This window comes from Gouania willdenowi, chromosome 8, assembly GCF_900634775.1.
Source record: "Gouania willdenowi chromosome 8, fGouWil2.1, whole genome shotgun sequence".
In the NCBI taxonomy this organism is placed as follows: Eukaryota; Metazoa; Chordata; class Actinopteri; order Blenniiformes; family Gobiesocidae; genus Gouania; species Gouania willdenowi.
Window position 1 is genome coordinate 18,325,752 of NC_041051.1, and position 20,925 is coordinate 18,346,676.

Here is a 20,925-nt window from a genome sequence, read left to right on the forward strand (position 1 = left end):
ACTTGCAAATGCCACTCAGCTGCTTTAGGAATTTGAATTATTGAATAGTTTTAAGACATAATCACAAAGATAAGTTATATTTACTTCTTTATGAATCATTGAGAAGTAAGAGACTATTATCCCAGAGAGGCAGTTATATTTACCTCTGGTAATAGCCATCCCTACATAGCCTCTCATACCAGTCAATTATTCAGCAGTGTGCTGCAGAAAGCTGTTTGACACGCTTAGTGCTTCATCACAGGTAGCATGGAACAGCAGTGCAGAGGTAAAGGACCATGGATGGACAAACAGAGAAATGGTGAAAACAGAAAAAGATTGTACGTGATGATGGCAGCAGACATTGACAGATCCGAGGTTTTGCATGGCTGCTCGTCATTTTGTGAATTCTACCGAAAACATGTTTTTATCTGGTTTGTCTCAAGACACAAAGCATTAGATATCGACGTGCATGTATTGCAAACTAGAACATTAGCATAAGAGAAAACAAGGAAATTGATAAAAAAAAACTGAACAAGAAAGTTCAGTAACCTCCGCCTATTATAAAACCCTTTCTTTGTTTGTTGTTGTTTTGTGTTTTTTTTTGGTTTTGGTGTTCTTTGTAATTTTTGATGGTTCTGTTCCAGTTTGCTCCCAAACAAATAGGAAATACAGTCATCTCTTCCCAGCTACTGGTGAACTATTTTTTATGAAGTCCAAATTCCTTGTTTCTCTCTTACCTCAGGGTACACAAGGATTACCTGGTGGACTTGGTCAACCTGGACCTCTTGGAGAGAAGGTGAACTTTCCTACTTGGTGTTCATACAGTGTATATCTGTCATACACATGTACTGTAGTGATTCAAAATTATATTCTGTGAGTTTTTTATACTGCACATCATGACATTTTGAAATGTTCCTCTTTACCAGGGTGAGGACGGAGAAGCAGGAAACCCTGGAACACCTGGAGTGCCGGGCACTGCTGTGAGTCATGTTGCCGTTCTTCTTACACTCTCATCCCATTATTGGTCTTTTCCCTTCTATAATCTCATAATGACTTTCTTTTGCTGGTGTCCCAGGGTATTAAAGGAGATGTGGGAGACAAAGGCGATGCTGGCCTTCCTGGGGCAGCTGGACCTCCTGGGCCCAGAGGAACCCCCGGGGATGATGGACCCAAAGGTGGTCCAGTAAGTCCACCAGGGATCCCTGACATTTTCTTGCTCTGTTTTTGACGTCAGTCCGTCTGGCACCGTAATGCCAGAATTTTTCTTTTTTTTTTTCTTTTTAATGTCATGCTTTTTCTTATCCAACAGGGTCCTATTGGATTCCCTGGAGAAAATGGACCTTCTGGAGAGCAAGGTGTCAATGTGAGTTTTTCTAACTTTTTCACATTAGTTTGCATGATTTTTGCAAAGTTTGTTGTTGTTGCATTTCTAATGTTTGCATTACACAAAATGTCCTCACTTAGGGGGTAGATGGTGCACCGGGTCCTAAAGGAGATGATGGGGAACCTGGCAAAGCAGTGAGTCCATTTTTTTTCCCATTATTTTTCTTCGAACTACTGAGGTGTGTGTTGTTTCTTAATCGATTGTGCTGGTTTTTAATTGGAGTTCACCATTTTTACTGCTAGACCAGTATATTTTTTAATTTTCCATTGTCTGTAGGGCCCCCTAGGAGCCTCAGGAGAGCCAGGTTCTCCAGGACCCCCTGGACGGAGGGTGAGTTTCATTCTATGAAAATGTGTATTTCTGTATTGTATGTTCTAATGTTCTTGGTGTTGTCTGTACCAGGGTCAAGTTGGTGCTGGAGGAAAAGAAGGGAAACAAGGTATAAAAGGAACCAAGGTAAGGAAATTACACTTGGTAAATCTACATCTGGTGCCTCCTTAGGTTATTTTAAATTTACTCATAAAGACTTATTGTGTGTCCCTATGATGTGAAGGGGGGTACTGGGTCACCAGGTTCAGTGGGGAAAACAGGACCAACAGGACCTCAAGGGCACCCAGGAATTTCTGGTCCAGAGGGGCTACCTGGCATCCCAGGTCCAGCGGTCAGTATTGTGTGCACCTGAGTGCAGAATGCTATTCAAATCAAAGTCTAGCTTAAAATCAATCAGTTATGCAGTGAAGCACTAACTACAGATAGATTTGTCCTTTCAGGGTGAACAAGGGATCAATGGACCCCCTGGACAGTCTGGACCACCAGGACCATTAGTAAGCCCCTTTTGTATAGCCCTACCATCTTTTTTTGCCAAATGTCAAAAGAAATGTTGCAATATCATCCTCGTTAAGCAAAGTTTAACAGCATATACAGAAATAGTATTATCAATATTTGAAATAAACTACAGTAATGTGACTGAATAATAAATTCTTCATTCTTCATCACAAGGGACCACCAGGGCTTCCAGGGTTGAAAGGAGACTCTGGATATAAAGGAGAAAAAGTGAGTGCTTTGTTTCACATTCTAAATGATGAGAAAATAATTAACATGGATCCATTCTCTCTAGGGTCATGGTGGGCTAATTGGTCTTATTGGCCCCCCTGGGGAAGTTGGAGAGAAGGGTGACAGAGGCCTTCCAGGAATCCAAGGTGTATCAGGACCTAATGGCGATACAGTATGTTTGATTGAGCCGAATAAATGTGAACATTAAGTAAGAGTAAACTGCAATAAAACATACGGTTTTGCCTAAACTTAGGGTTTGACTGGACCACGAGGCCCAACCGGCCCACCAGGACCTCCTGGACTCTCTGTAAGTAATATTGGTCTTACCAGAAGGTGTTATACAAAAGGCTAACAGTATAATTTATCATCTGTCCTCTGCACCTAATCTTACAAATGGTTTTACATTTCATTTTTGCATTAAAAAGCAATAATTTACATCTGAATATCCAATGAATTGATGTTAGTTGAAACACACAACTAGTAGTGACCGTAAATTAATAGTTGATAATTTATTAAAATTGTTGTTTAAAATTTGACACCGTACGTATCTATATTTTGTTTGACATCAATGTTTATGCTCGTTATACTGTATCTCCTCTGCTCTGTAAGGGTGCAGCTGGTGAGAAAGGATCCAAAGGTGAAACGGTGAGTCTAAGTGGCGATTCTTATTTCAATATTGCCATTCCTGAAGTCACATCGCCGCTTTGTGACCAGCTGTTTAGACCATATGGTAGGAGAGAGAGAAAAAGTGAGGTTGTTGTATTAAATGAGCCATGCGTTGTGATAATAAAACACAGTGTTTACCTCACGTCTACAGAATGGAAAACCTGCTGAAAAGCTGGTGCGGCCTTGTGTGCAATTTTTCAATCAAGCTTCTTTAATAGGAACGGGTCTTTAGTGTGGGATGTTAAAAGAACTACTCGACAATGTGTGTAGAGCTAAAACATTCAGCCCAGAGTATAAAGATAGGGTTTTGCCGATGAAGGACTGCATAGCAGAATATAACATCAAATGTGTTTTCCTTTAAGGGTACTGCTGGTCCAAGGGGAGATCGGGGCCCTGCTGGCCTCCCAGGACCCCCTGTAAGTACTTCCAAACATCTTTCAACATTCATTTTATACTTGTGATATGATATCTTGTCAACAAATCTGTGCTGTCTCCAGGGACTCCCTGCAGCATGGGTTCAGCCCCTGCCTATCAGGGAGGGCAAGCGTAAAAGGCGGAGGCACTCAGATCGGACAGGTGGAGCAGCCCGATCCCAAGAAGAGGATGCAGATCTGGACATGGAGGAGTTTCTTCAGGGCGATCAGCCACTGGAAGATGCTGAAGGGATGGAGGAAGTATTTGCCTCTCTCTCTTCTATGAAAAACGAGGTGGATCTCATGAGGAAGCCTCTTGGAACTTTTGAGAGTCCTGCCCGGACCTGTAAAGAGCTCATGATGGTTCGACCAGCTTACAAAGACGGTTAGCACTGCTTGCTTGTTAAGACTAAGTTCACTACCCTCTACTAAATGCCTATTACACAGAGTCCAAAGTGGTCTGAAGCATTTGGGCATTGGTAAATGAATGGTGGTTTCATTGGTATGTTGCATATCAGCAGTTACAGTTACCAGTAGAATTATAAACACCATTTTTGATCTTTTGTTGTTCGAGTACTTTTCTTAACAAACCGTTGTACTGTTTTGTATTTGGTGGTTCCTGAAGGAGATTATTGGCTAGATCCTAACCAGGGCTGTAACAGAGACTCCTTAAAGGTCTTCTGCAACTTCACAGCTGATGGAGAGACGTGTCTCTACCCCGATATACAATTTGAAATGGTGAGTCTTCCACAATTGTTACAAAGCTGTCTTTGTTTCCTAAATGTAAAAAAAAAACTTTAATTTTTCATTTCTAATTTTATCATTTTTTGTCATCTGTGTTCAGGTGAAATTAGCAGCATGGAGCAAAGAGAAACCACGCAGCTGGTTTAGCCAATACAAGAAAGGAAACCAGGTAGTTAAATGTTATTGCTTTTTATAAATGTTTTTTTTTTTTTTGCTTTTTTGCATTGAAATGGTAATGAGATACTCGCAGCAGTTTATGTAAGCATTTTGAATGACTCACTGGAAGCTGTGACTCACAGATTAACACTAATGGCCTTTCATGTGCACCTGATCAAAGGTCTCATACCCTTCTGACATTATGACAGAGCTGTCATCGTCACGGTGATTCACTCCTGCACCAGGTCTTTGGAAAGGTTGATTTAAATCTAGCAGAAATTTCTAATATTGTGCAAAATGTGGGTGCAGATGGCTTTTAGGTTATTTTATTTATAGGTTTTTAAATAATTTTGCAAAAAACTGTATTTTATTTATTTACTTATTATTTTTTATCTACAACCAAAAACCTTTTCCAAATATAGTTACTAATGCTGTTATCCTCTGTTTTGTTTAGTTCTCCTACATTGACAGGGACGGTAACCCTGTGCATGTGGTCCAGCTGACCTTCCTCAAACTACTGAGTGCTACAGCCAAGCAGAGCTTCACCTACAACTGTCAGAACTCTGCTGGCTGGTTTGACAGCACAACTGGTTCCTATCAGCATGCCCTTCGTTTCCGGGGCAGCGATGACGAGGAGCTGACACAGGAAAAAAGCCCCTTCATCAATGCAGTGCATGATGGATGCCAGGTAAAGACGACGAAAAGGCTGAAGCTACAAGTGCAACAACGAAAACTAGAAATGAACCTTAGATAAACTAATATGTTTGTCAGTGGTATTTCTTGCTCTTGTAAGCAAGGTCAGTGGTTCCCAATCAGGGGTACATGTACCCCTGTGTAACAGGAGCACATTGCAGGGGCTACTCAGAAATACATTTTTTGACAAATTCACCACAAACTAACAGTGTAATTTTTCAATAAAATACCATATTTTCTTGTGATTTTTTGAAACAGGATTATTTTATGCTGTAGATGCCATTTTATCACATTTCTGACAATAGGAGACAATAATTAGCTACATTTTACATAGGAGACTGCATTTGCTTAGTATTGAACTAATTGCATTGGTATTTTTTTTTAAAGAAATTCCACTCATTGTTTGGAATTTGTAGATTGATCCTCAGGGAACCAATGTTTGAGACACAGTTATTGGTTTAGGAGAGCCCGCTGTTCCACAACTGAAAAAGCATATGAAATTATGGAGAGGGTACTTATTAAATGAAGAGGAGGTACATATGATTTGACAAAAATGCAAAAGGGGTATATGGGACAAAAAAAGATTGGGAACCACTGACCTAGGTTATTTATTAAATTTGTGAATAATCTTTCAATTTCTTATTTACGTAGACTAGGTTGCAGTTTAGAACAGCTCATTATTTCATTTACACTAGAGATGTAATAACTTTTCTTTCTTGCTCAGGTCCGTAAAGGTCAGCAAAGGACTGTTTTAGAGATTGACGCCCCCTCAGCAGAGTTGCTCCCCATAATAGATGTGGCTGCAGAGGACTTTGGCAGTAGCAACCAGAAGTTTGGATTCCAGTTAGGACCAGTATGCTTTCATGGTTAACGCTTTGACAATCACAAGAAAAACTACCGAGCTTGTTTTCAGCTCAAGTGATCGGACTGAAATTACTGTTGAAACTACATTCATTCAGTTTCTATATGTGGTTGGTTCATGTTAAAAAATATTGAAGACTCTTTAACACCTGATGAAGTCATTTCATTGGCATTCCAAAAGCAAGAGGAGCTTCAGGGAAGAAGATATTTTAACTATTGGAGCACATTTACCAAAGGGAATTACTCAAATTGTATTTAATTTCAAGTTTTGTTTTTGCTTTGTTTCTCATCTTTCTGCCTAAGGGTGCTCGAGTTAATTCTTTTGAATATTATGGACTACTCATCTTGAAGATGACCACTTATGTAGAAGAATTTCCAATTATGGAAAGGAACGGCTGATGTTTTCCTTGTCACACAACTTCACTTGAATTTTGCTAAACAACGATGAACCACTTCCTTCCCATAGTCTTATAAAAGTGAGGACAGAATAAATCAGAGACATTGCCTCTCATTTGTATGCTCAGATTTCCCTATAATGACAACTGAATAGCAGCTGGGACATACATAGCCAAGCATTTTAATTCAACACAAGCAGGATAATTAATGTCCTGTGTGCAGGAATGATAAATTCTCCTTTTTACCCTTCAGCTGCAGTTTGCTCTGTGAATTATCTTGATTTGTATTCAATAGGTGTAGCCAGTTATTGAGCTCAACACTTACTTAAACAAATAAGGTTGTTTTTTACATTGGAAAGCCTCTCAGTGTGAGCTTGACAAAAAGGCATTTTGACCACTACAGCATACATTACCAGATATTTCAGGTTTGCATCCTGTGTTTATACACCAATGCATAAACCCAATTAGCTTTGTGTGAGGACGTTAGAATTCAAGGTAATGAAACAGGGAAGCACACTCATCAAAAATCTTCCCAGATTTGCAATTATTAATTCCAAAAAATATATAGAGTTACAAAGACTTTGAACCTGTATGGTATTATTTTTTGTATAAACCATTGTTTTTATGTCGATCTGCTATTCTGTGGTGCTAAAAATTTTATTTTTTGTGTCACTGTGTTTGTCTCTGGAGGCAGAATTATAGGACCAGAGAGTGAGAGGGTTATTGCTCTATCAGCGGCACAAAGCCACTCTCAGAGGCTTGGGACTCGTCTACTGTTTTTTTTCCCGGTTTTTTCTGCACATCTTCTGGCTGATTGTACCAATTTCACCAGGCCAGTAAAAGGAGGTCAGGAACAGTTCAGAGCAACGTGATTGATCGTTTTAAAGAGAAAATCTACCATCAAACCAACTTTGCATTCTGTCGTTTCAGTGATTTTGAGTTGGAAAATTGACACAGGAAAACCATAACGGCTTCCTAACATATTTTAGCTTCCTGTTTGTGTGATTGTTTATGTAATACTTTTTAAATACTGTACATAGGCCTGTTCATATGCATGTTCTGTCATTAAAATGAATAGAGGTGCTAATATAGAATCACAAGCGCAACTTCATTAATAAATGTCTGCAGTGCAGCCCCAGGATTCATCCTCGTGCAAGCTTGTCGCAGCTTGCTAGCTTAAATGTGTTTCCATTAACAAACAGAGCTCTGAAATATCACAGAAGTGACATGTATGGAAATTCTATTTCATGGTAGATTTTCTCCTTGGGAAATAACATTTCTTAATGCTCCAACTACCTCCATGAATAGTAGACTGTATACAATAGAATGTGGTTGAACTGCAAAATTATGATATTGCAGTTTAACCTCATTCTTTGTTGGTTTGATAGCTTTGTATCAGAGCAGTTAACTGCTCTCCTCCTGTCTGTCCATGCACTGCCTTTGCGTGTAAAGTGCTGTACTAATTTTGTATAATGTAAAGAAACATGTTGGAAAACCAAAGAGGAAAACCCTCTTAGGTATATTTGTCAAAAAATAAGTTAAAAAATAAATTTAAAAAATGCTGTTAAGAATCATTCTGTTTTATTTAATACTTTTGAGCCCAAAGTCAAGGGGCCACTACTGGGCTGTATCCACTTCTGATGCTCATATTTCGGCTCTTTAGGGCCTAAAAACAGTAGGGTCACCGTTGATGGGCCATTTGTTTAAGGCTTTATAGACATTAAAGCTAGGGTAGGTAATTTTCTCCAGATACACTTTTGTTTTTGGTTGAAATGTCCTTGATGTCCTGACAGAAATTAAGATCTTATGTGCTCTGTAAAATACTCCACCCAAGAAAAAAGGTTGTTTTTTTTTTTTTTTTTTATTAATCACGTCTCCCTCTCTCCCTGTAGTTCTCGATCCCTCGCATCCACGAGCCCACACTCAGAGCGCGTCACCGGTGACAGAGTTAAAACAGAGTTTTTAGCCATGTTTTTTTTTAACATATATAATGATAAAGTTTAGTGTTTACTTACCCCCGAATGAGACATGAGACGACGAAGTTTCTACACAATACAAGCGATGAGCTTAGGTTTGCTATTGGAGTCCCGGTGCTTGTGCATGTGAGTGAGGGGTGTGGCTTGAGAGGGAGCACAGAGGGGAGGGGGGAAGGCGTAGCCCTCGGAGGATGCTACATTCAGAATTATGCTAGCATTGGAAAATTACCTACCCTGCCTTTAATAGTTAAATTCATATTGCAAAAAAAATTAAAAAATTGTGCACATTTTGAAAAGAAATCTGTTGATAACTTTTATGTGGCCAAGTTTCAAATAATTACAGGCAAACTCATGGTGTTAGTATAACATATTCGTATGTTAGTGTTAGTGTAACATATGACAAATGCACGTCATTGTGGGACTGTGGTGAACCTATGATGAATGGATGGACTTCTACAGCTTGATCTGCTCATTTCAATCAAATTCTTAATTAATGTTATAATAACAGGGATGCGTAAAAAGAACAATTGTAAAGAAAAGGCTGTTGTCCGTCTATCTATTTTCAGACCTGCTTGCTCCTGTTTTTCAGGGGTGCAGGGGTCTGCCGGTGCCTATCTCCAGCTCACACACGCTGGGCTTAGGCAGGGGTACAACATGGACAGGGCGCCAATCCATTGCAGAGCATGTGCAGACAGAAAACCACTCTCACACACATTCACTCCTATGGGGAATTTAGAGACTCCAATCATTTTTTGAATACTCGGAGGAAACCCACGCAGCAGGTTGAGAACATGCAAACTCCGCACAAAAAAGACCCAAGTGTCCACCCCAGGACCTTCTTGCTGTGAGGCGGACGTGTTAACCACTAAGCCACCGTGTACCTATAATAATAATAATTTTCAAAAGAACTAGACTCAATGAAGATCTACATTATATTCACAATCAACAGACTGAAATAAATAAAATATAAGCACGCCCTCATACCCCCCATTAAAGGCCAGCATTCCAGAATATAGGCCTTTTGGGACCAATTCCTCAAGGTTATCATCAAGGGCAGCATAAAGGTCACAGGTTACAAGTTTTCTTCCTGCTACATTCCACTCAATAGATTTTTAACCACTCTAAAATCTCAAGAAGAAAAAGGTCATTTCTCACACTGTCTCAGAATAATGATCAGCAGAGGGCTGTCTGACTGTCAATGCTCTTTTCATATTGCTTTGCCCTTTGCCCTCATCCACATCTCCTCCTAAAGAACCTACCCTTCATGTGACTTTGAGAGTTCCATTTCTCAAGTCTCAAGTTCATATTTGATTCTTTGCGGTGCTAGTTTCAGCTGGTATCTTTCATCGTGTGTGTTGTCCTTTTGAGTTGTCAATTAAGTCAATCATTTAGAAACTACTGAAACTCTACTGTTACAAATAAATATTCAACCGCCTTGTCCAGCTGATCCAGAATATCTGTTATTGAAGTACTGCAGGAATCTGTTAGGAGCTGCTCTTCATTGGAAAAAATGGTATTAAACGCTCACTCCATAAACAGAAAAAAAGAGAGAATAAATCACTGTTTATTCTTCCTAAAGAATAAAACAAGTTTTTAAAATACATTCAGTTTTTTCTTTTCTTGCTGTGACGCAAAACAAATGAAAAGTGTAAAACATGTTGCATTGTACCAGATTTATGATATTCTATCTTTATGATTAACTAAAATAATACCGTCCTTATCAACCTTATCTACTAATTAAACAAAGAAGTGTGAAATTCATAGCAGATGTTTTTATTTTTCTCGGATGCATTGCTTGCATCAACTTTGTTGTAGAGATGAAAAGAAACACAGTCCACGTTTGGTTTTACTATAAACGGGACTACAGTACATACATGTAAAACCATTAAAACTACTAAGACCTTCCCAGTCTGATAACTCTATAACACTCATTTTCACATATGATGTGAAATGTATATATATATATATATATATATATATATATATATATATATATATATATATATATATATATATATATATATATATATATATATATATATATATTTCCAGATTAACATCCAAGTCTATAACTATGCCATTACACCAGCTAGAAAGGCTATTAACTAACATTTCTTCAGGAGGAAATTGTTGCAATTATTGATTGTATGAATGGTTAAATTGTTAGAAATTGAGACTTAAGTAGGTGCTTTAAGCACTCAGGTCTAACAGTCAGCTTGTAATTTAATACTTCCTATACCGATGAAAAACATTCTGGAATGGAGTTGAGATCTTGGCCAGTTGTTCACATCTCTATTAGATCTCTTGGTCTGTATTTGGCACTGGGTTGTAGGCACAAGAGTATATTAATGTAACCCAGGAGCAGCAAGATATAGTTTCACTGCACAATAAAAGAAGATGATTGAAATATCCTTTTATTTCAATCATCAATTTTTCATCATCAAATTTTCATCATCAATGACGGTGTTTGTTAGTCTGTCGTATTGCCAGTTTACCCGCCACCAGCTTTTTCCATGTGCCATCACCTCAGACAAAGGGGAACGTGACCTCGGCTCACAAAATTAGATGAGCAAATGAAATGGATAATCACATTATGTATGTCATTTGTTTATCAACAGAAACCTAATACAATGTCCATCAAAACCTAAATGTGGTACCAGAGTAATTAATAGACAGGGTAAAGGGACACAACACCACCGAAAATTAGAGACGGGGGTGGGGGAGTTATATCATATGGTATATCCCTACTTATAGTTTTATCTCTTCAAATAGTATATGCTAATTAACACTTCGATATTATCTTTGCCAAGAGGTAATTTCACTGGCATCTACTTATTTGCCGTCAAAACTACTCAATGGATTTTGCCAGAATTTAACCATAGAAAGACCTTTGGCTCTGAAAAATTCTAATTAAATATTGGAGGGGATCCAGATAAATATACTGATTCTGGATCAGTTTCAAAAATCGAAAAATCCTTGTCTCTCATTATTAGCTAAATTTCAAAAATTAATATCTCACTTTGTAAGTGACTGATCTTTAAGGAATTTGTTAGGTTGGTTCCTCGTGTATCCCATCAAGTTTGATCAGGATTGGATCCGGACTGCAAATTACAATTACAATTATTTTAAAAAATGGAAGTGCCCTTACATTTGGACCTACTGTATTGATATTAATGAGGATATAAATTTCTTCCAAGCCGTTAAAGTGTGAATGATCATGGTACATGCATGATCACGATCATTGATGAAGATAACTGCCAATTTCTGGCAAAGAGGATATTATGCGCTTGGCAGAGGTTTGCTACAGAGAAATATAAGTGGCTCCTGCTCCTACTATTATATGCCTTAAAGAAATGTGTTAGGATTTGGGATTGGTAAGGTATCAAGTCACCATGTGGGGTATTCTGTTCACTTTTTAGTTTTAGCTCTATCATATATTTTCTATTTAATATTAGGTTGGTTATCAGTTTCAGTATATTATGTCTGTGTTCTTTGGGTTCCGACTCCAATCTGGGTTTCTAGTTGTCTTGTCACAATATTTACCACACTATGTATGGTTAGGTACATCATGGGTACATCATGGGTAAATTGGTATACAGTATATACCAATTTTCCACCCAACCCCCTTCAATCACATCCTCCATTCTTTGCCAATGAATAGCCTCTGTTTTTTCCACTAATGTGCACTAAAGTGTCCGTGCAGCTCTCACATTGGTCAACTTGTAGGGCACATGTGGTTGGGAATAACTTAGATCCCTCTTAGGCTTCTGTTGGCATGTAAACGGTAGCCTAACCATAAGCCACACCCACTTCCTTACTTTTTGTAAGAAAGTGGGTGTGGTAATGCTGCCGTTTCTATATATATTCGATATATTGTTGAAAACACAACAAGAAGAGGCTTTAAAACCATAAGTCTGTACTGTACTGCACATCATTTTCCTCTACTAGCTCTGTTTTAGGGCTTCGTTTAGGGAGCCGGCTTTGCTTGCCGCGCTATTGTCATCACGTCCGCTCTTCGTTTGATTGGTTACTCTGCATGTGTTTGTCCCGCCCCACTCAGCCCCCCAGAATCAAACGCCTTGTGAGCACTTCCAGACTAATCGCATATATTAAAAATTGAATAATATAAGATTAGGATGGATTCCAGGCTATGTAAATGGTACATCCCAATGTGAAAACAGGAAGTGCTATGTTGAGTTACGGAAAGTTAAATACAGCATGTAGAACACAGCTGCACCTCTGGTCACTCATCTTCTGAGGAGCAGCAGCAGGAGGTGGAGGTGCTGGAGGAGCTGCATGTGTGGAGGGCGCCAGCTGCTGTCTGGTCCTAGACTTTGACATTTTCTTCAGCTGTGGCATCTTGAAATGGTGAGAAATGAAGTGAGAATACACTCTGAAGGCTTTCAAGCTCTGTTGCGTGCCAAAACAAATCAGCACGGGGTTCACGGCCTGCTACATTTGTCAAAAACTTTTCCCCTGAATGCTACGAACACTATAGGGGCTGTTACGAACCTTCTCCAGTTAGGTTGCACTTCTTTGAGAGTGTCACGAGTGTGTCACGAATCAAGCAAATTTGACATTCATAACGTGTCGGGCTGTGTGTAACTCCAAAATCTGGAGAATCTTTTTTGTATGAGGCTCTTTTCATTAAAAGCCCTAATGAAAAAACCCCAACACTGTTAAAACTGGAGGTGAGGGAGAGAAACTGAAATGCATTGGCAGGTTGACAAATCGCCAGTCAAAAGCCAAGAGCCCCCATGTGTCTGAGAGATCATCAGATTGTTATCTATCTTAGATTTAAGGACGACGCTAGAGAACACCCCCACCGTATTCAACACACACGCACACACAGACACTCAGAGAGGATTTATAATTTGCTGTCTGCTGCTGCTCTCAGCATCCACTGCCGCCTCGACACCCACAAACACCAGGACTGCCGTGCCATCCTTACTTAACATCCTCAGTAAAATAAAAAAAAAATAAAAGGAGGGGAAGAGTGCTGTCTGCAGGCTCCCCTAGACATCTGAAGCAATCAGTAGTGGTGAATTTACCGGAGTGAGAGCGGTGAAGAGGGATAAGGAGAGTTTGAGAGCCGAAAAAAGGGAGAGGAAAAAAAGCATTCAGTCGCCAATTGTGAAACGTATAAATTTAGCCTTCGACTTTATCATTCATATATTCATTCATTTGTTGCACCTGCATTATCCTGCATAGATTTCGATTTTTTAACAAATAACAAATCAGTCCCTGCAGGATCTTCCACTTCACTTCAATCCTGCACAGAGTCTGCTGGTATCCATCTCATCGTCATGGTCAGGATGCCACTCACTCTTTTAACCATAATTGTTAACTATTCACAAAAAAAAACAAAAAAATGCATTTAGACTGCAACACATTTAACATCAGTTTTAAATCAGATGTATTTTGCACTATAGTTTATGCAAAACATTTTGCTATTCTTCCATGTGAGTAAATTAGTTCTCAAAGCGGCAAGACACAATAGCAGGCTAACAATATGATAATAGATTTTATATGAGACTGTGTTGCTTGGCCCAATGCAAGGGAAATTTAGTTGATTTCTATTTTTTAAGGAAAGCACACATAGATATTTGCAAATCACACAATAAAGAATTTGCAAAGCACCAAAGCAAATTAAGTCTCAATTTTTACATAAACACAAAACATGTAGCTGCTAGCATTGATAAATATACTGGAAATAAAGAAGAATGAGAAGAAGACGGCTTGGAGACTGAAATAAGACAAGCACAGTGGACTAAACTACTGTTTGGTTCCACAGATAAATGCAGAGTCATGTGCACACGTCTTGCAGTAAACAGTCACATGAACGGCGAGTAAATAAATAACAGTTGTCACAGTTGGAGTGCGGATCGGGCCGCATTTGTTCATCCGAGTCCGACACAACAGTGAAAACCTCATTTTTTTCTCAAAGAAATGACATATTTACATTTACATAGTCGTAAGCACCGATTTTATGAACAAACAACTGTTAATGTCAACATCAGATGAGCGCACGGGTAACAAGAGAAAGTGAAACATAAACAGGGGCGCAGCGCACGCAAGAGACCCATCGGATCTACTTACATACTCCATGTATCAAAGATAAAAATAATCCATGTTATTGTGCAGAAAAAGGAATGTTTCAACAGTGTATTCCTTTAAAATAGTCCTCTTCTCCGTTCTCCTTGCCAAGTTGACCCGCGGATCACTGCGCTCACTGTTATACAGCTTAAGCTGCACTCTGTAGGAAAAGAAGATCGTTGCTCTTAAACGACACTATGTGACCGAACCCAACCACTAGTTCTAAATATCTGTCCGAACCCGACCCGTCCGGTGGCGTCGGGTCCCGGTTCGGTTGGGTATCCATCCTTTAGTATCAGCTGTAAACCGTTGATGCACGACCCCTGCGGCGGCTTGGCTGATGACTGCAGTTACCTTATAACCGCTGTGTCACTATGGAGTCTGATTTCTAGATCCTGCCCTATGCTCCTTTAACGTTAAAAAACAAAACATGGTTATTCTTTTCTCCCCTTCTCCAAAATATCGTATTGTTATGGAGAGTCCATTATCATCTATCGTATCATATTGTGAACTCTGTCTATCATTCCACCTCTATAGTTAACTAATCTGGTAACACTTTACTTGAACTTCCATACATAAGGCTGACACCACGCTGTCAATATCTGTCTTTAGCATGAATTAGGTGTCACAAAGGCTGTCATTAAGTGTCGTTTGTTAAATTATGACACCTTTGGAGCTATGTTTGCATTTTTTGGGTTAGGTGGAAGGATATAGGTAGGGTTAGGGTTAGGGGTGAGGGTTTATTGTAATGAACGAAACTTAATGACAGCCTTCATGATGCCTTATTCATGCTAATGACACGTGTTCAAGTAAAGTGTTACTGCTACCGGGCTATGATTTATATACATTTCTTTTGTAATTTGTAGGATGGTTCAGTCCAAGGTTTTATTAGTGTTTCCACCAATATTCCACACAGTAGGTTCACATAAGGAACAATAAGGGAAAATAAAGAGTATGGAAGCAAAGAGAGCATGGCTACATGTGTAAGACAAGAGTGTTTAAATTAACAACCACCAAACAGACAAACAGGCACCGCAGTGACAGGATTCGTGTGTTTAAGTAAAGCTAACCCCAAACACAACAAAGAGAGACACACAGAGAGATTTATATAACCTCCATCAATCAAGAGAAATGATTCTTTCCTCGAATGCGACAAGGGGGTGAGTAAAGCCCAAAGACAGAGAACGAGTGCTTGAGCTGTGGAAGTCACTGCCACACTGGCTCAGACCTCTGCTGAAAAGCCACAGAAATTATTCATTTTCATTCTCTTCAATGAATCGGGCTGCTCTAGTCTGTGGTCATGAATACAGAAAAACCTTTCCCGCTCTCTTTAAGTCATCCATTTTCCTTCACTTTCTCCTCTCTCACTCATATTCTCCCTCCTCACTCTTTGAGTGATCAATGCACATCGTCCTGTATCGGTTACAGCACTGACAGGCTTGTTATTTCATCTCAGAGAATCAGAAGTGGCAGCATTTCATGGGCACCTGGACACTCTTCATAAATCTTACGAGGGGTGAGCTGCATACATAAGAGGTGTGACAAGTGAGAGTGCAGGAAAGTCAGAATCTGAGTGGAAACAAGACATACGCTTCCCGACGCTCGTGCAAAATTGGCAATGTTTTGTAATCTCTGTGTTTCTCAGCAGCAAACAGGGTGAAGATTGGTATCCATTACCCATTCAAGGCAAATAAAGAGCATTTTCTATACTCCATGTGTCAGCATGACAGAAAGAAGCTGAGCTTTAATGCTTTCATGTCTTTCACACCAATGTGTACAATTAGACACAACTGTGCTGAACTTAATAATTTATCACCAACCTGAGAACTGTATCTTGGTTTTGCAAATGCAGAAACCCCATTTTTCATTTCAACTTTTTCTCATTTGAAAGATTTTCTTTTATTCTTATAATAAAATAATCACACTGTATTTTTCAAAATAGTTCTTGCTTTTTTTTAGCTTTTCAGATCCTTGCAGGGACGTGTACACACCGTGGAGGGGCGGCTCTCACTCATACACAAGGGATTTACTGACACAGAAGGAATTGGAGTAAGATGGGAATGCTGTGCTAATATGATATCTATCTACCAATGCAAAAATAAAATTGTGGGAGATTTAAAAAAAAATGATGTAGCACAATCAAAAAAACACGCACTTCCCTTTACTTGAAGCAGTGTGCTGGATCAAAAAAGGTCCAAAGTAGCTATGAAGAAACAAAGGTCCGCACCACTGCACAGTTTGCTCCCAAATTCAGCCCGAAACGTCACGTCACGTCTTTTGATGTTTTATTAAAAACTGAATTTGGGAGCAAAAAATGACCAATTCACATGCTAAAAACTGCTTTGTTTTAGAAATACCGCATACAACAATAGATAGAAACATTTGTTGAGAAGCTGTCAGCTCATTTGGAAAATACTAAACTGTTATAATAATATAATATAATGACTTCAAAGCCAAACCACAGATAACAGAACCACTATCGTTATAAAACATCTCCATGCAGCGCTTTCATTTCCTATGTCCTGAACAAACAGCAGTCTTTTGACAAAACCAGCACTCTAGTCTTCAGGACACATCCCACATTTATTTAGCATGAGATGGAAGTACACTGACGTAATGATTGAATGCTTTGCAGCCAGAAGTAACCAAAACCTGTTCTGTTCAAACCACAACACATCAATTTGAGTTTTATTAAAGATATAAATTTCAGCGATGCTCTGCATGCTGTTTTTTTTTCTTATTTTCTTTTTCTTTTTTTCTTTTTTTAAATCACACATGCAGTGTGACACATTTTGTAGAATCAGTCGCTGCTTTTGATACAGACTGTGCGTGCATGTGTCTACATGTGTCGAGACTGGAGCACTAATGAGAGACTAGGGGTATCGAGGTGAGTGACAGGGCTCATGAATAGTGATGGTCGACAGCTGTTCATTAACCAGGAGACTGTTTGTCAGGCAGCAGACTGGAACAGCAGCCATTTCCTAATGTTTACACACACTTGCACATAAAGCTACAGGTATGAACATACATACATACACTAGCCAGTGAACAGACGTGTGCATGGATAAACATATTTCATATCGCCTTCATCTACTTTATGTCCCTCATGTCTGCTGTCGGGTAGAGACCAATGTTCTTTTTCTCCTGACAGCGTGAGTGCAGTGCGTCTTTTACATGTGCTTTCGTGCCACTCCCACAGGGGCAAGAATCCCTGAATATGGAAACACCTGCCAGATGTAAATTCCGAATTAAGCTTCAATCAGCAAAGGTTGGTACAGATAGGGGGTAAAAATGTCAACCCCCTAAAGTGTGTGCATATGTTTGTGTGTCTGTGCATGCGTGCCTTGGGCTACTTTTACATTACTGATACGTTTGATTAAATATTTGCTGAATATAGTATGAATAAATTGATTAAATATGTGGCATCACAATCAGCTAATCATTGTTCCAACCAATCACTTACGGTCATGATTTCTGTGTAATGGCCGAAGGTTTGTAGCAGGCTTTACACGATCAGGATTTTTTCAAGAGCGTCGTGGCTCCGCTTTTAAAAATGCTATGCAGAGCGAGCAAATGGAGGTATAAATGTGAGTTAAACCATTTAATTTAGTCCCTGAACAGCAAGCCGTCGATTACAAGAGAGTAGGAGATTAAGCTGCGGAGGAAGGTCACACTGGAACTACGTGAAGCCTCCATCAGCATTAGTGGAGCAAAGACATATTTCCTGACTGTGGCATCGGAAAACCCGCTGTTGCTCATAGTCCATATTCACAGGTGCACAGTGAAAGTGGGGCGCACATAGACATTACATATGGACTGACGCTGCTTATTAGAGTTGACGATCAGTGTGGCCGCCATCTTGGACAGGTCTCTAATGTGTCCGGCCTGCATGTTTTTCTACTGAGGAAGGTGTATCCCCAATTACAATAATCATCATAACTCCCCAAATTTGTACCTCATTTTCACACGGTTTTGTTTGTTCCAAACGGCAGAGATTTAGTTATCATACAGGACACTGTCAGCATTGAAAAATATGTGCTTTCATGCTAAAACACTTTGTATTATGCTCTAACAAAGACAAGTGGTAGACTATGGCATATTGGTAAATGTGTAAATTACTTAATTTGATATTTCATTAAAGAAACAAGTTTGATTGTAATAAAAGTGTGTAATAAATTTGAATTTATTAAACACACAAACGCACACACGCACACATGCACACACTTCATCATATTTTATGTTTTAGGTTTTTTTAAAAACTTTTAAAAAGCTTTTTTGACAAACATTTTCAGTTGGTGGTGTGCATTTTTCAATGAAAAGATAAATTCCTAAACAATCCAGAAAGAACTAATGGTTAAAAAAAAAAAAAAACATGTTTAGCAAAGTGTGATTTGAACTTTTATTTTCCATACGAATCATAGATATCTCTGTTAGCATGTAGAGTAAAAATACACGTCTTTGTAGATTACATGGGAAGTTGAAGACAGATGGGGTCACACAATCTCTTAGCCTGACAATCTGACCCGTCCTGTCAAAGTGATCAGGTTTGAAATGCTCACTACAGAGCATTGATGAATCACTAGCAACAAAACCCTAGCGTCTTAAAACAACTTCCCATTGCCTTCTCAAGCCTGTATCACTAGGAAACCTTCAAAATGTGAAGAATTAAATTCAACTTTATTTATATAGAGCAAAATACAACAAAGTCATCTCAAAGCGCTGAACAAAATATAAAGTCCATAATAAAAAAGAAAGAACCAAACAAGATCCACATGAACAAGCATTTTTAGAGACAGTGGGAAGAAAAAACTCCCTCTTTTTATGGGAAGGTTCAGAGGTGGCAGCCATCCGCTTTGACTGGTTGGGGTTAGTGGACAGAGGGGCAAACAGGATAGAAGGATAGTTCACCCGAGCGTCCCAGACTAGTTGAGATGAATAAGAAGAAGAATAAAACAGCAAGAAACAATGAGAGAGAGTACCAGTTCCTGCTCTTATACACGTAAATAACGTTAGTTACAATGACATAATATTATAAATGGTAAATAAACCAAAAGTATTGTTCAATCTTACTTATGAAAGGTAATCCTATGGGATCTGGTTTTAATACTGCGCCGGTTATTGCAATTAAAAGCTGTACAAAACACCGACATAGTTGTTCTATAGTGCTATCATAGCGTGAGGAGACCCCTCCAATATGGCGGCAACGTTTCATGCGTTCCAGCACGTCATGAGGCGTCTAAGTATATAATGTCTAAGGGGGCGCATACACATACTCACGCTTCTGTGTCCACCACCGCCCTGAAATGGACAGAAGTGCCGGAATGAAAGCGAAATAAATGGGAGCTCATTTCTCTGCTATAGGGCTCTCTCTTTTAACATGCTCGGGCTGAATAAACAAAACAAGGCGCTAACAGCAGACGCTGCCAGTGCCCCCGCTTTCAGAGCCAGTAAACTGGGGAAGATATCCGGCGCCCAGCCGCTCCACACCATCTCCAACTTGCATATGTTTTCACCTTTGTGCACAAATGCAAGTGAAATAAAGTTGTGTCACGAACAGCAAACAACTCTTTGGTGTAAATGAGACGGATAAAACAATGCAATGGGAGCATCTACAGAAACTTTCATCAAGACAATGACGTCATTGATCGGATTGGCGAATGAAGACATTACAGCCAGTTACATTAATTGCATAAAATGCAAAATATTGCTGTTCCGTTATAGACGGTGTAAAGGCTAGTTTGTAGGTGACTGTAATGAGTTCGATCACAAAGGCAGGTAAGGCCCAGTCTTAGAAAACCATGGATGGACACTCAGGAGAACATTCTCAGTATGAAGACTATGGCCTTCAAGATCCTGTCCTGGTGTGGTTTTATTGAACATGTTCATTTTATAGGGGACCTTAGTGCTGACTCAAAACAAGCTCTAACCTTTGCTTAGAATTAAATGAGTTTTTGTTATTTTGAGTTTTCTTACAAAATTTTAAGGACACATTTGCGATTTTAAGTTTTGCTGTAGTACTCGAGACAGGTCTGGGTCACTCTCTAGAGCACATTTCAAAGATATTGGTCTTGTCTCGTACTCGAGAGCATTGTTACTTATTTTCCGTGAGGACCAGTCAAGACCAGCACTGATCTGCTATTCTTCAACTTCATTAATGTGAAGGAACCTCACTTGGAGGGATTCCTAATAAATTGTAATGTGACTTCAAACATTTTGTGTTAGCTCACTGATTGTTCTGCCTACTTGGAAAAAAATATATATACATCAGTGTCTGACACCTCTTACTACTAGTCACATATCCCTCTGAACACTTACTTTATGCCTCATTTACCAGGCAGATAAACATTTTATTTAAAAATATTTCAAATATTTCTGGACTTATCAGAGGCTTTTACATACATGCAAATATATATTTTTGCAAGAATTTTGAAAATAAAAACAAATTTGTAAAGACATGAATAGAAAACTGAAACTAAAAAGAGTATGAAAAGTATGATCTTCAACTGTTC

At 39.1% G+C, this 20,925-nt stretch overlaps 1 protein-coding gene across 2 annotated transcripts in view; it reads left to right on the forward strand.

Moving 5' to 3' along the window:
- The window catches only part of col5a3a (collagen, type V, alpha 3a), a 52,359-nt gene extending 44,431 nt beyond the window's left edge, over nucleotides 1-7,928 (forward strand). For both annotated transcript variants that reach the window (XM_028455264.1, XM_028455265.1), the window contains 19 exons: nucleotides 722-775; nucleotides 906-959; nucleotides 1,055-1,162; nucleotides 1,289-1,342; nucleotides 1,444-1,497; nucleotides 1,640-1,693; nucleotides 1,766-1,819; nucleotides 1,917-2,024; nucleotides 2,134-2,187; nucleotides 2,363-2,416; nucleotides 2,481-2,588; nucleotides 2,670-2,723; nucleotides 3,026-3,061; nucleotides 3,445-3,498; nucleotides 3,580-3,880; nucleotides 4,121-4,233; nucleotides 4,340-4,408; nucleotides 4,850-5,083; nucleotides 5,813-7,928. In XM_028455264.1, coding sequence (XP_028311065.1) covers nucleotides 722-775; nucleotides 906-959; nucleotides 1,055-1,162; nucleotides 1,289-1,342; nucleotides 1,444-1,497; nucleotides 1,640-1,693; nucleotides 1,766-1,819; nucleotides 1,917-2,024; nucleotides 2,134-2,187; nucleotides 2,363-2,416; nucleotides 2,481-2,588; nucleotides 2,670-2,723; nucleotides 3,026-3,061; nucleotides 3,445-3,498; nucleotides 3,580-3,880; nucleotides 4,121-4,233; nucleotides 4,340-4,408; nucleotides 4,850-5,083; nucleotides 5,813-5,959 — 1,764 coding nt within the window. In that variant the 3' untranslated portion in view covers nucleotides 5,960-7,928. The remainder of the gene's footprint in view (nucleotides 1-721; nucleotides 776-905; nucleotides 960-1,054; nucleotides 1,163-1,288; nucleotides 1,343-1,443; nucleotides 1,498-1,639; nucleotides 1,694-1,765; nucleotides 1,820-1,916; nucleotides 2,025-2,133; nucleotides 2,188-2,362; nucleotides 2,417-2,480; nucleotides 2,589-2,669; nucleotides 2,724-3,025; nucleotides 3,062-3,444; nucleotides 3,499-3,579; nucleotides 3,881-4,120; nucleotides 4,234-4,339; nucleotides 4,409-4,849; nucleotides 5,084-5,812) is intronic.
- Nucleotides 7,929-20,925: the final 12,997 nt, after the last annotated feature.